The following is a 15,019-nucleotide window of genomic DNA, read 5'->3' on the forward strand; positions in this document are numbered from 1 at the left end:
TGCACATACACATCATGGCTTGTACCCCGTAATGGATTTTTCCTCCAGAAACTTGTTCAATCCCCTTTTAAAGGCATCTAGGCTAGACGCCAGCACCACATCCTGCAGCAAGGAGTTCCACAGACCGACCACACGCTGAGTAAAGAAATATTTTATTTTGTCTGTCCTAACCCGCCCAACACTCAATTTTAGTGGATGTCCCCTGGTTCTAGTAATATGTGAGAGTGTAAAAAGCATCTTCTTATCCACTCTGTCCATCCCCTGCATAATTTTGTATGTCTCAATCATGCCCCCCCTCAGGTGTCTCTTTTCTAGGCTGAAGAGGCCCAAACGCCATAGCCTTTCCTCATAAGGAAGGTGCCCCAGCCCCATAATCATCTTAGTCGCTCTCTTTTGCACCTTTTCCATTTCCACTATGTCTTTTTTGAGATGCGGCGACCAGAACTGGACACAATACTCCAGGTGTGGCCTTACCATCGATTTGTACAATGGCATTATAATATTAGCCGTTTTGTTCTCAATACCCTTCCTAATGATCCCAAGCATAGAATTGGCCTTCTTCACTGCCGCCGCACATTGGGTCGACACTTTCATTGACCTGTCCGCCACCACCCCAAGATCTCTCTCCTGATCTGTCACAGACAGCTCAGAACCCATCAGCCTATATCTAAAGTTTTGATTTACAGTTTACAGAACTCGAGTTTACAGAGTTTACAGAACTCGAAACAGCCACACACACCTGCACAAAAGTGCTCAGATGGACAACCTGTGCAAAAGCACCAGAGTGGCTGTCTGTAAACTGGACTTCCATAACTTGGGGACCCAGTGCAGTTGTTTAGACAGTTGCACTGAACTACAGGTACCTTAGTGTTAATCCTGACAACAATGTGAGGACCAGTGTGATATGGTGGTTAAAGTAATGAACTTAGATCGGCCAGGGTTCAAATCCACACTCGATCATGAAGTTCACTGGGTGACTTTGGGCCAGTCACTGATTTTCTCCCTGACTTGCCTCAAAGGGTTGTTGTGACAATACTAACCTGAGCTTTTGAAGGAAGGGTGGGATAAGAATGTAGACAAGAATAAATTAGTTAGCCTGTTCTTGTTTGTTCTCATTAAAAAAAACAAAATTTGACACTGTGACAGGTATATTGAAAAAATTGGGGGAAGATTTATCCTTCCTTTGAAAACCTATCATCCTGCATGATTGGATGTTTGTGCATTAACCCAGCACAATGTTCAGAGGACTGGTTCCTTCACTACATGATATTTGTCAGTGCCCTGGGAGCAGCTCTCATTTCAGAGACAAAATGTTGAAACCATTAGTAATTCATGTACCACGTGACAGAGCAATTTGTGTTTCACACTGCACCACTGAACATGTTCGAGGAGGAGCCAGACAAAGACATCAGATGCTTGCTCTGCTTCTGCAGGACTGGGCCCTCCTCCTCCTCCTCCCCCCACCCCTTCCTTGGGCCATTTGGCACCAACTGGCATGTGAGGGACAAGAAGCAGAGGCAAGCGACCACGTTAGATACCTGCTCTGCTTCTGTGATTTTATTGCTGTTTTTAATTTTTACACTGTTGGTCACCTTGAGCACCTCTTGCGTGGGAGGAGAAATTGCAGGCTATCAGTTTTCAAAAGAAATAAATATTCCCCAAGAGCCTCTAAATTAAACCAAACTTCAGTGACAGCTGCATTCATGTTAATGATCAATTTCCTTCCACCGTCTGGTAGGCTCTCAGCAGCTTCACTTTAGTGACTTAATTCCAGCTCGGCAATCCGTAATCAAGTTTATGAGGCTAGCAGGCATTGCCGAATCTATCACTGCAGGCCGTAACATTCCTCCCAAGTCCACCTGGAGGATCGCCACGAATTTGCTTTGGCTTGGATTCCTGAAAGAAACACATTGCCTTTTATTGATAAATAATTTCCTGCTTCCTGTTAATGTTAGTCTCCCTCTAGCGCGCAGGCTGGTTGCTTGCATGTTGCGTCTTCAGTCTAAGCAAGTTAAAGCAAGAAGCAGTCATGCTGCCACCACTACAACTAAAAAAGAAATGTAATAGGCATGAGGTCCGTCCCGTCCCCGTCCCCGTCCCCAGATCCACAGATAATTGAAACCACGGATACCGGATCCATGGATACGGAGGCCTACCAGTGGAGAATTGCAGTGTAAATGATGTGCAGACTACATTAGGCCTCACTCTCCAGTTGGCCCACTGAGTTTCTGCCTCTTCCCTACCCAGGGTGACCAGATGTCATAACCGCAAAAGAGGACAAGGCACCCCAAAATGTAGGACATCCATGTAGGACAAAACAAAATAAAAGCTAAAAACACACATATTAATTTCATGTGGTTAATTTAAACATTGTACTACTTATTATTAAATTTAAAACTATATTTCATATAATTTATTAATTTAAAGAAGGCTATGTGCCGCCTGCAGGAGCCTGCTCATAGTGAAAAGGAGGACATTTAAGTTTTTCCAGGACATGAGGCTAAAAAAAGAGGACCTGTCCTGGAAAAAGAGGACATCTGGTCACCCTGTCCCTCCCACACTGTTGCCATAGCTTTACCACCTGTTGTTATTATTATGGCATTGTCATGAAATGTAAAAATACAGAGTCTCTGCCTTGAGGAACTTGCAATTGAACAAATATGACCCTAGTTTTCAATCTAGTTTGAAGAGCTCCACAGAAACTAGCATTTTGTCAGTTCAGACAGAACATCAAACTGCTGTCTACAGAAGCAGAAGAAGTTCATTCAAGCAGAACATGAAGGGAGGAGGGAGCACAAGGCTCATTCATGCAATGCCAGACTATTGCGTGTGAATCAGCCCAATCAAGTTACAGAGAAGCTCTTCTGAATTCCAGGTCAGAAGCAGTTGTGACAACTGACCATTTTCTGCACTATAGCCTGCAAAACACTTACCCTGGTAAAGGATGTACAGCATAGCCACAAGGAAAGCTTGTACCACGAACATATTGTGATGTTGGAGGGAATTTTGGATGTTCCACACTGATGGCTAAGGGACAGAACAACATGGAATTTAAAATCTGTTTTAAACAGCTAGCATGTTGAGCTGGACATAATCTAATTAACACAGGGCACAATTCTAACTTGTGCTAGAAATAGGCAGGCCAGAGGGCCTGCGCTTTATCCAGCGTAAGTTTGGGGCCAAAAGTGGAACAGTCTGAGGCAAGTTGAAACCTTGGTGTCACCCCCCCCCCCCGGCTCATCAACCGGTGCAGCCCGCACTCCCCCCAGTGACGCTACTGATAGATCATTAAAGTGATTTATACTAATTGCCCTCACAAATCTAAGATAGTGATCCATTGCATGAGGCATCACTTATTTGTCCTAGACCAGTGATGGGGAAACATTTGGGCTTGGCATGTCAACAATTTGGAAAATGTTGACTCCATTGACTTGACTCTGCTGGCATGTCTGTCTGTCTCTCTAAGACACACACACACACACACACACACCCAAACAAATGAGAAACAATTCTTTACATACATATTTATTTTTTGAAAAATACAGTCCAATCACTAATCATGTGTGGTGCTATGTATTATATAAAGAAACATCCAATAATTACAAAAATGAAATACAAGCAAAACAAACTCAGACACATGTAAAACAACAATAGTTGCTGTTGGCGAATGCTGGCATGTCACCAAAATGTCATGGTGTGTCACCTTTGACACAGGTTTGCCATCACTGTCCTAAGCCATCACTTTCATTCTAGGAGTTTTTTGGGAGAGAGAAAATTTCTATTGAAGAACAATCATTATTTTTGACTTAATCGGTTGGCAACCTTCAGTCTCAAAAGACTATGGTATAAGCCTACAGCACCCGGTATTCCCAGGCGGTCTCCCATCCTACTAACCAGGCCTGACCCTGCTTAGCTTCCGAGATCGGGCATGTGCAGGGTAATCATTTATCCAGATTTGGTGATTTGGAAATATGATCAGTGCAAGAGAGAATTGTCTTGCTGGCAATCACACTAAGTGGAACAATGGTCAAGGTGTCTATGCTTGGAATTGAATACAACCAAGGGCTAGATGGCAGATGGTGTGCTCAATTGCATCTCCCTTTGTGATCACTGTACATTTTGTTCACATTTGGTGTGTCAGGGATGACTCAAGTTGCTTCTCAGCAGGCCCAGTCTCTGCATGACACCTGCCTTCCGTATGAGACAAACTGTGCTCTGGGTGACTCAGGCTGATCTCTGGACTTTGGGTCCTTACAACTCTATGCAGAGGCAGTATATGGAGTAGAGAATGGGGTTGACTTGGACCAGAAAGAATTAGCTTCAAATCCCTGCTCTTTATCTCTCCATCAAACTAGTTGAGCTGTTAACTACATCTTCATGTAGTCTGGGATGTAAAGTATTTTGATTTTAAAGTACTAGGCACATGGCTATCAATCACCATGCAAGATTGGCCCACAGATAGGGTTTAAATCTTTACCTTCATCATTTTGCTGCTGAACATGTATGGATACCCAAAGGTACCACTGTAGCAAAGCACATCTTTAAAGGGCCCACAGCTGGGGAGGGGGCGGGGTTGTGGTCACAAATCTGGATCACGCCCCTATGAACCTGCTTTTCAAAAATAAAAATAAGCCCTGAACTAGACAAAGGTATACTTTAGGTGATGTCCTGTCACTTTAACTTACAGGGTTGTTGTGAGGGGGGGAAAAATGGAGGAAATCCCCATATATGCTATTCTGAGCTACCTGGAGGAAAGTTGAGATAATACATATGATCCTTTCCTGTGCTAGTCCTTGATTTCTTTTGTGGGGAGATATTGAGGGTGTGAGGCAGATGGCTTTTTTCTCTCATTTCCACACTGCTATCCTACCCTTCCTCCAGGGAGCTTAAGGTGACTTGCACAGATGTTGTCCCACTGAAATATTACACCAAGGGGAGTGACTAGAAGGATAGCTGATCAGGCGAAACACACGTGATCAGCTACCTTTCTAGTCACTTTCTTCGGTGGAATAGCTCGATGGGATAACATCCATGCAATTCACTGCCTCTCACTGAGTAATGATTACTTACAGTTAGTGGTCAAAAGATTTCCTTCGTATTTTTTAATGTGCAGGATGAAGACAAAATCTCTGGGCGACACCAGTCCCAAGCCGTAACTGTGTGTAATGCTGTGAACAATGGAAGTGTCCTATAATTGAATTTTTAAAAAGAAGTATTTAACCATAAATGAAAGTACCATAGATGAAAACTGTTTTGAGGATCCAGTCATTCTTGCCTGAATCAACAGAACTGGCTTCCAAGAAAAAAGTGTTTAGGATCATGATTTTGAACTTCCTTAGCCAAATGACCCCGCTTGGATCCTGAACTGTAAAACGATGCTGATATTTTGGGCGCAAAGATATTTTTGAGTGATCAGGACAGGTACTGTGGTTATGTACTGCAGGCACCACAACATGCTGTTTAAGCAACACCTCCCTCAGTGTCAGAGCCATTCCAGGCAGAGAGGGCAATGTGTAAGTGCTCACTGAACCAAACAGGAATTTTTTCCTGATACTCAGTCAGAATCTTTTCTCTAGCAGTTTGCACCTGTTGGATCTAGTTCTGCTTTTAGAGGCAGTTGAGAACAAATTTGTCTGTTTTTCCATATGACATCCCCTTCAGGTATCTGCTCTATCATATCCCCCCTCAGCCTTCTCTTCTCCAACCTAAACATACCAAATTCCCTCAACCTTGCTTCATGGGGCTTGTTCTCCAGTCCTTGGATCATCCTCGTCACTCACCTCTGAACCTGCTCCAGTTTGGCTGCATCTTTCTTAAGGAGGTGTCCAGAACTGGACACAGTGCTCCAGGTAAGGTCTAATCAATGCAGAGTAAAGCGGAACGAAATGAAGGCCTCCAGTGCTACTACTGCAAGCTAGCTCTGTGCATTAAAAAGAGTTCTCTCTTTGACTTGTGTAAACTTGTGGCTACAATATCTTTAACATTTTGGAAAGTATCAGTTTATGTACCACAACAGCACTATAACAAAAAAAGCTGCACCCATCAGAATACTCAGTTCTTTACACCAGTATCAAAGGCACCAAATCCCACATTTTAGCCCTGCTAAGAAGTCAAAGTTTAGGCTGAAAAAAATAAAGACCTATAGGTCCGTGTGCCACAGATTTGCATTAACTTACTAAATCACCTGGTCTATTACTTCTATAACCTTGTACTGCTGCAGCCCTTTGTCCCACTTGCTTCGGTACTCAGGAAGGTGAATAAACGGGAAGAGTTTTTCAACTGGTGCTTCCATTACTGCTTCAACACGGTATCTAGGTTAGATACAGAAACAAACTTAGTTCTCCAAAAATTGGATATGATTACATATTTTCACAATAGTGAGAGGTGAAAAGCAGTGTGCCCCAAGGATCTGTGCTTTTCAACTTGTTCATAAATGACCTGGAGACAGGTATAAACAGCAAGGTGGCCAAGTTTACAGATGACAGAAAACTTTTCCAGGCAGTGAAGACCAGAAGGGACTGTGAAGAGCTCCAGAAGGATCTCTCCAAACTGGGAGAATGGGCCGCAAAATGGCAGGTGTGTTTCAATGTAAGTGTAAAGTCATGCACATTGGAGCAAAAAATCAAAACTTCACATATAGGCAAATGAGTTCAGAGCTGTCTGTGACAGATCAGGAGAGAGATCTTGGGGTGCTGATGGACAGCTCGATGAAAGTGTGACCCAGTGTGTGGTGGTGATAAAGAAGGCCAATTCCATTCTCAGGATAATTAAAAAGGGGATTGAGAATAACATGAACATTATAATACCATTCTAGAAAACAATGGTAAGGCCATATCTGGAGTATTGTGTCCAGTTCTGTTCACATCTCAAAATGGAAATAGTGGAACTAGAAAAGGTGCAGAAGAGAGTAACCAATGATTATGGGGCTGGAGCATCTCCCTTATGAGGAAAAACTACAGCATTTGGGGCTCTTCAGTCTAAAACAGGAGTGCCCAAACTTTCTGGCAGGAGAGCCATATCATCTCTCTGACACTGTGTTGGGGGTCTGGAAAAAAAGAATTAATTTACCTTTAAAATTTGAATAAATTTACATAGCTGAATTTATTAGAGATGAAACTTATATGAATGAATGAAGGTGTCACAATAGCTCAAAGCCTTGCGCAAAGACCTTGCGCAAAGCAAGGCTGGCCTTTCTTTCGTTATTGCTGCTGCATCACAGACATAAAACATCAAGCAGCAGAGGATGCCTGCAGCTCGCACAAGAGGTCAAACAGTTGGTCCTCGCGCTGAGAGTAGTTGCATCAGGCCAGCATGGGCCCCAGCACTTCTCCAGAGGGCCGGAGGCTCAATGGAGATTGGGGGCTCCCCATGGGCCAGACTGGGGGCCCCCAAGGGTTGCAAATGGCCCTTGGGGTCAGGGTTTGGGCACCCCCGGTCTAGAAAAAAGGCACCTGAGGGGAAACATGATTGAGTCTTACAAGATTATGCAGGGGATTAGTATAGTGAATGGAGGAATGTTCTTTTCCCTCTCACACAACACCAGAACTAGGGGACATCCACTGAAACTGAATGTCGGGAGAGTTAGGACAGACAAAATATTTCTTTACCCAGCATGTAATTAGTCTGTGGACCTCCTTGCCACAAGATGTGGTATTTGTGTCTGGCCTAGATGCCTTTAAAGGGGATTGAACAGATTCCTAGAAGAAAAGTCCATCACAGTTTACAAGCCATAATGGGTATGTACAACCTTCTGGTTTTAGAAGTTGGCAACCTCAAAATGCCAGATGCCAGAAAGTGGCACCAGGATGAAGACATCTTGTTGCCTTGTGTGCTCCCTAAGGCATTAGGTGTGCCACAGTGAGATACAGGAAGCTGGACTAGATGGGCAATTGGCCTGATCCAGCGGGGCTCTTCTCATGTCTGTAATGTTTCTTGGCAAATTGGAAGGGCCTCTCAGAGGCACAGGCAAGCCACGTGCAGACACCCTGCGCCTCAGAACACACCTCTAGATGGGACTGGAAGGCACTTTGTCCAGCATCCTGAGGTCTTCTGTGGGTCCTCCAAATGACGGTTTGGAACCTGTGATAGGTCATATCCATGGGTACTACCTGGTGTGCTCCCTGGGGCATTTGGTGGGCTGCTATGAGATACAGGAAGCTGGACTAGATGGGCCTATGACCTGATCCAGTGGGGCTGTTCTTATGTTCTTACACAGATAGGGTGGACCCACTGTACAATAGTACCCCCTGCATTTTTTATGAGCACCCTTCCACATTTCAGTAGACAGATTTTAGGACTTAGGTTTAAGAAAGCATTATTGATCCAAATATCCTATTCAGTTCTTCACTTAGCATCTTCCAAAAACATGTTGCTGCATTACATTGCCACAGCATATATATAAAATCCCATTTGTTACCCTCACAGAACCAACTATTCTATTTCTCTTATTCCATAGATCTGAAATAATTTCCACAGAGTCAGATGCCATTGGAAGCTCATCTCATGACAATCTTCTTATAACAGAGAGGCAGAAAAATCACCTCTTTCCTTCAATACAAATCTCCATACACTCTTTTATCACCTGTTGCAAATCTCTGTCTAATTTGGACTTATATTCATTTGCTGTATCTTCTATATTCACCAGAACATCCCCATTTGAGAGGACTTTACTTTGTTTCATAATGATAAGCTGTTCTTCTTTAAATGGAATCCATGGGGAGGGGGAATGATCCAAGGGGATCATGGCCCAAATCCCAACCCCGTAATCTCAGTTCTGATATATACACACAGCTGATTTTTGCAAAGACATCCACTTTCATGATGAGTTCATGATGAGCTGAACAAAATTTGATCTTCAGACTGCAAGTCATTGTGTTTCTCTGTAAGCTGCCTCACTTTTCATTCAGCAGGAAAATGGCACAGAAACATAATAAATAAATCTTCTTACATGTGTCCCGAGTAGTCCATTGAAGGTTTCATTAACACGGAAACGTTTTTCTCAGATGGACAAAAAAGAAGAAACAATAATCAAATGTCTTTGCCTCTGAAATGTTTTAATCATGACCTCCCCCGAACCTCCCCCCCTTCAAATGTATTATTTTATTATCAGTCCGAATTTAATAGCCATACTCGGGCAGCCCAGTCCTGAGCTGCCTGGCACGCAGGGCTGCAGCGGTGACAAAAATGGCTGCCACTGAAACCAGCGTATCCCAGGCAACCTCCACTGCCTCTTCAGGAGAAGGGGACTTTCGTCCCCTTCCCCCCAGGTAAAGCAAGTAGCCCTGCAATGGGTCAGTGCAGAATTCAGAGCCTCCATGTCTGACACAGAGACTCAGGATCCAGTGGAGCAAAGCTCCACCAGTCCCCCCATCCTCCTGCGCCACTCCCTCCCCAGAATGCCTCCTCCCTGTCTCCCCCATGCCCCCACCTACCTCTCTACTACCAGGCTGTCCACGTGACCACCAAGCGGTGGAGCTCCAGTGCTCCACTGGCGCTAATCCAGCTCCAACCTGCACTGGGCTAGCACCAGCACTAGGGCCCACAAATGTTCCTTACAACACGTTTGCGACAGTGCACGCTAGCAGTGAACCAGGGTGCGCTGGTTACAATTGGGCCCTCAGTTTGCCTGTGAGAAATAAGAATTGCCTCCCAATGATCAGGCAGGAAACTTTTTTTAAAAAATATTGTAATGGAAGATCAGAAGATCCTCAGGTGGATGACATGGTGTTGACAGCAATTCCCATGCGTTGACAGCTGGTTGAAAGCTCTGGGAAGGGAAGGGCTGGCTCCACAGGTGTAATCAATCAAGGCCAATGGAGACCTGGATGGACACCTGAGCTTCATCTGATGGGACTCTGAATGAGCTAAGGAAGTAGCTCACAGCTGAGCTGCATCTGGATAATGGGACATACAGGAATAAAAGGCAGCTTCAGCAGGAGCAAAGTACCTGACCCATGGCACCCCTGACCCAGACCTATAGGACCCCAGACCTACTGGACATGGACATGGACATGGACATGGACCGACCGACCGACCAGGACCTACAGAAGAAGGGGGCTGTCAGGACTCTGCTGGAGGATGCAGAAGAGAGGACTGCCAGGACTCTGCTGGAGGAGACACTATGCTGGAGAGGACACAGTGGAGGGACTCTGCTTTGGAAATTAGACTGTGGACTTGGACTGGAGGCTTTGAACCTTTACCCACTAAGTTAAGTGGAGTTTTGGGGAGGGAAAGCCTCTGGACAAGAGGACTTGCAGGGAATAAGTGTTTGTAGCAATAAATTTGGTTAACTGCTATAGATAAGGAGTTCTGTGTTCATTCCTTTGCACACCACAGCTGCTGTTTCTAGAGATAAAAGAGGGTGTTAACTAGCCAAAAAGCGGGCATTGGGAGATGGAGTATGATTCGGATGGGGCAAATATGTTTGGGTTTTTTTTCTTTTGCCCCAACTCTTTTAACAGTCCAATGCTAATTTGCACTGTCCCAGTGAGGACCCATGGCCTGTGCTATATCCAGCACAGGGTAGAAACCAGGAAGTAGGAAGCCAGGGACTTTTTTATCCCTTACCCCAAATAATGCTCCAGACAGCACAATGAGGCTATTTAGCTGGCAGAGCTCTGAGCAGCTCCATGTAGTGCTGCCTGGCCTGGGAAGGGGGTTAGATTATGGCGGAGGAAGCCTCCACTGATCCTGCCCCCTCCAGGTCCTGTCCCACCCCTTGTTCCGCTCTCCCCCCATCCAACAACATGCCCACTCTGTCTCCAGAACAGCCCTCCCACCAACTCTTTTCCAGCCCCTATGCAGCTTGGAGGCTTACTTACAGCCCTGAATACAGCATTGGCGAGGTGGTGCAGTCCTCCCCACTGGTGCTGCCAGCGCATGTTTGCAACACTCTGGGTTGGTGCAGGGAGCACTGTACCAGCCAAAGCCTCAGGTTGGATTGCACAGTAAGTCACAGAGAACTAACACAGCTATATGTTGTCTATTAAAGAAAAGTTTCTTCCGGGCTAATGACTTCTGAGGTCTTATTTGCGAGTGAAATATAGCCTTAATAAGATGAACTGCCTGCAGTCTTACTCCATGTTTTATCTCTTTCCACCCTGAAGCATCTCTGATGTGCATTAAAATTCTGTTTGAAACGTCAGCTGAAATTCTTCGATAGTCTTCATGAGGGTCCCATGATTCCTGCAGACAAATGGTACCGCATTTTACAAAGGGAAAAAAAAAAGAAATGTTTAATTTTGTTTCTATTATCTTGTTTCTATTTTTAAAATCCAATCCTTCCTCCAAGGAGCTCAGAGTAGCATGCATTGGTTCCCAGTTTGGCTGAGAAGGTGGCTGGCCCAAGGTTACCCAGTAACCTTCATGGCCAAGCAAAAATCTGATCCTCCATCTTCCTGGTCCTGGTGCAATGCTCTTGCCATGAAGACTCTCACAGTGACTGTCAAAACACCTTTTGCATATCTACAGGCACATAAGAGCCAGTTTTCAACATTTCATCCTGCATTCCCTACAAACAGAGCCCATATATCAGGACCATATATGCACAGGAGCGGTGCAACTTGGAATACCATCTGATGCTGCCTTTGGTCTGCTGCTGCCACCTCTGCGCTACCAACCCCCCCTCCCCCCAAACCCCACCACGTTCCTCATGGCTTGTTCAAATGCAGAAATGAAGGACTTCCAGTTTTATTTAAAGGAACTGCACAAATGAAAGAGCTCCTTTGTTTGTGAGCTCCCTGTAAACAGGACTGGGCATCTCACACTTCCATGTTTGAGGAAAATAAGCACGGATGTTGTCCATGCCCACTTTGTTTGCTTTTAGTGGCTGGAATGCAAACCCATGCAGCTTGTGTCCATGGTGGGCTGGTGGGAGGCAACAGTGGCAGTGAACTCAAGTCGAGTGGCACCCTGAATCTACCACTCCCTGCCACCAGCAATCTACTGCTGATGCAAACTGCATTACATCACCTCATGGATGGGGCCACTCCTGTCTCTGCAGAAGAGGTGAAGCTGTCATGATGATGCTTGATTTTCAAAAGCTTTCATCACTAGAGACCTGGTTGCCTGGTTTACATGATGTTCCTGAGTGTACCCATATATGATCTCCATGCAGTGGCATAGCTAGAGGGGGTACAGAACACTAAGTTTTTCAGGGAGCCTCTGTGCGGCATGCAAGCAGCTGCTCTCCTTTGGAGCCATTCTGGGTGATGGGAACAAAAAGGAGATTAATGCCTCCATTTTGCCCCCACCATGTAGCATGGCTCCAAAGGGGAGGGAGGGGGCCGCTTACATGCCATGCTGAGGTTCTCTGCAAAACTTAGTGCTTTGCACCCCCTCTAGCTATGCCACCATCTTCATGAAAGTGATTTCCATTCACTCCACTGGAGGACGTTTGCACCCCAAAACAGCTCTTGGACCACCAGTTCCTCAACAGTCAAGTGGTGAGGGTCAACAAACTGAAGCAAAGGTGGGAATCATTGTTGAAGGGTGGTTCCTCTGGCTGGAGCAGCTTCTGGGCAGAGTTGCACTTCACCTGAAGGACCAAACTTGTGATGTCCCTGTAAACAGTGGCACACACTATGTACTCGGGTGCACAACTGTTCAAGTATCAGCTTCTTGTTGGTATTTGTGTATATGAGTTGCAAATCTCACCTCCTTATTTGTATTTGTGTCTCAAATGTGAGAGAAAGGGGCAGCTGAACACATGTTGCACACAACTAGATGTTTGAAATGGACATATGCAAGGACAATCTCTCAATGGCTTGGACCTGCCATTGGAATAGTAGAATGTGGGAGTTAGAAATGATTTCAGAGGCCCTCTAATCCAGTCCCCTGTTTAGGGGAGGCAACAGCTACACCACTCCTGACAGGTGACTGACCAAGCTCTGCTTGAAGATCTCTGAGTGACAGCCCACTACTGCACACCAGACTCTTCTGTTTGGACTGTTCAAGTGGTCCAGGTGAGGTTCAGCCCTCTTTAAATCTCAGATCCTGAATCAAGCTGCATTCTTTCTCCACCTCTGAATCAAACAGGAAACTGTTTGATCTTCATGGAAGGAATTCGGTACTAAGGACCAACTTCACTAATCTGAAGAGTGCCCCTGGACACATATAAAATTCCTTCCTCACCACCATCACTCATTAGCCACAACTAACCTTTACCTGATGTTCAAGATGGTGGATCTTCCAGAACAAAAATGCAAGAACCTCGGGATTCTCTGTTTTAGAAATATGCAACCCAATCCTAGACAGTTTTGCTCAGAAGTAAATTCAACAGAATTATATATTTACTCCCAGGTAAATGTGCAGAGGATTGGTAGCTCAATTCTATGCATGTCTACTCAGAAGTAAGTCCCATTAGAGTCAATGGGGCTTATTCCTAGGAAAGTGTGGATAGGGCTGTGCTGTTAATCAGAAATACACACCTCTCCAAATTCTTTGAAAATTTTTTAAGAACCATCAGGACAGTCCTAGGTATGTCTACTCAGAAGTAAATTTTTTAAGAACCATCAGGACAGTCCTAGGTATGTCTACTCAGAAGCCCCACTGGCGTCAGTGAGATTTCCCAGGTAAGTGTGCATAGGATTGAATCACAGAGCAGCACGCACACACACACTCTGACCTTAGAAGCTCTTTAAGGACTATCAAGGGAATCCTAATTGGTCTACTCAGAAGCAAGTGCCAGTGGAGTCAGTGGGATTTACTCCCAGGTACTTAAAGTGTGCATAGGATTGAATCACAGAGCAGCAAACAGACACACACACACACCTTTGAAGTTCTTTAAGGACTATCAGGGGAATCCTAGGTAGGGGAATCTGGGTCTATTCAGAAGCAAGCCAGCCCCACTGGAGTCAGTGGGATTTCCCCAGGTAAGTAAGTAAGTGTGTCTAGGACTACTGCTTTGTGAACTTTTTGTTGAAAAGCGGAATATAAATACTGTTAATAATAATAATAATAAATAAGACTGCACTCCAAGACCTTCTTCCTTGGTCCTGCCTCCTGCTCTCCAGCCTCCTGCCAACTGCATCCCTTCCTTCCTTCCTGGCCGAAGGCACCCCGGTGAGCAGGGCAAGGCTGGGAAGAAGACGAGAACTGAGCGCCCTCCCCGAGCCCCGTAGCGCCTCCCACCTGGACGGAAGGCGCGTAGTCCCGCTGCCTGCGCCGCATCCCTTCCAGCCGGCGCCTCCAGCCCTCCTCCTCCCAGCGACTCCTGCATCCCAGCAGGGGGAGATGCTGCAGCCAGAAGCATTGTGATGCACCTGGCCACGGGGCCTGCCGGGAGTTGTAGTTCCAGGCGGAGGAAGCCGGGGCGACCGAGCATGCGCTGTCGGAGGTCGCCCGCCGCCATTTTGAAGAGGGTGGTCTTTGCCTTTCAAACCGGCGGGCGGGACGGGCAGGTAAGGCGCTGCTAGGAGGAGGACCACCCAGGTTCCGGCGGGGGCGGGACTCAGAGGCGGGGCAGGGGAGCAAGACGCTTGTCAGCACGTTCACACGTAGGGACTGCTGGTGACTCGTGTTGACGTTGGGCAGGGGAGCAAGACGCGTGGCAGCACATTCACACGTAGGGAGGGCTGGTCACTCGTGTTTGTGCTCTGCTTCTGCTCCAGCGTTGGGAGGTGGAGGGAAGTTTCTTGCAGCCAAGGCTGGGAAGGAGCACATGGGGGGGTACAAAGTTTCTTTGGGGCACCCCCCAAGAGGTAAAGTAGAGTGGGGGGAAGGTGGTGATTGGCAGAATACAATATTTCTTTACTCATTGTGTAGTTAATCTGTGGAACTCCTTGCTACTGGATGCGGTGATGGCATCTGGCCTGGATGGCTTTAAAAGGGGGTTGGACAAACCTCTGGAGGCAGAGTCCATCACAGGCTGCAAGCCATGGTGGCTATGTGCAGCCTCCTGGTTTTAGAAGCAGTCTGTGGAACTCCTTGCAACAAGATGTAGTGATGGCATCTGGCCTAGATGCCTTTAAAAAGGAATTGGACAAACTTCTAGAGGAAAAATCCATCACGGGGTACAAGC

General features: G+C 46.0%; 1 protein-coding gene across 1 annotated transcript; it reads right to left on the minus strand.

The window, feature by feature from the left end:
* Nucleotides 1-1,751: 1,751 nt before the first annotated feature.
* On the minus strand, nt 1,752-14,350 carry STARD6 (StAR related lipid transfer domain containing 6). Its single transcript, XM_066618071.1, has 5 exons — nt 14,058-14,350; nt 6,185-6,311; nt 5,071-5,188; nt 2,934-3,027; nt 1,752-1,896 (listed from the first exon to the last, which is right to left on the minus strand). The coding sequence occupies exons 1-5, from the start codon at nt 14,348-14,350 to the stop codon at nt 1,752-1,754; spliced, it is 777 nt and encodes a 258-aa protein (XP_066474168.1).
* Between the last annotated feature and the right edge of the window lie 669 nt (nt 14,351-15,019).

This window comes from Tiliqua scincoides, chromosome 2, assembly GCF_035046505.1.
Source record: "Tiliqua scincoides isolate rTilSci1 chromosome 2, rTilSci1.hap2, whole genome shotgun sequence".
In the NCBI taxonomy this organism is placed as follows: domain Eukaryota; kingdom Metazoa; phylum Chordata; class Lepidosauria; order Squamata; family Scincidae; genus Tiliqua; species Tiliqua scincoides.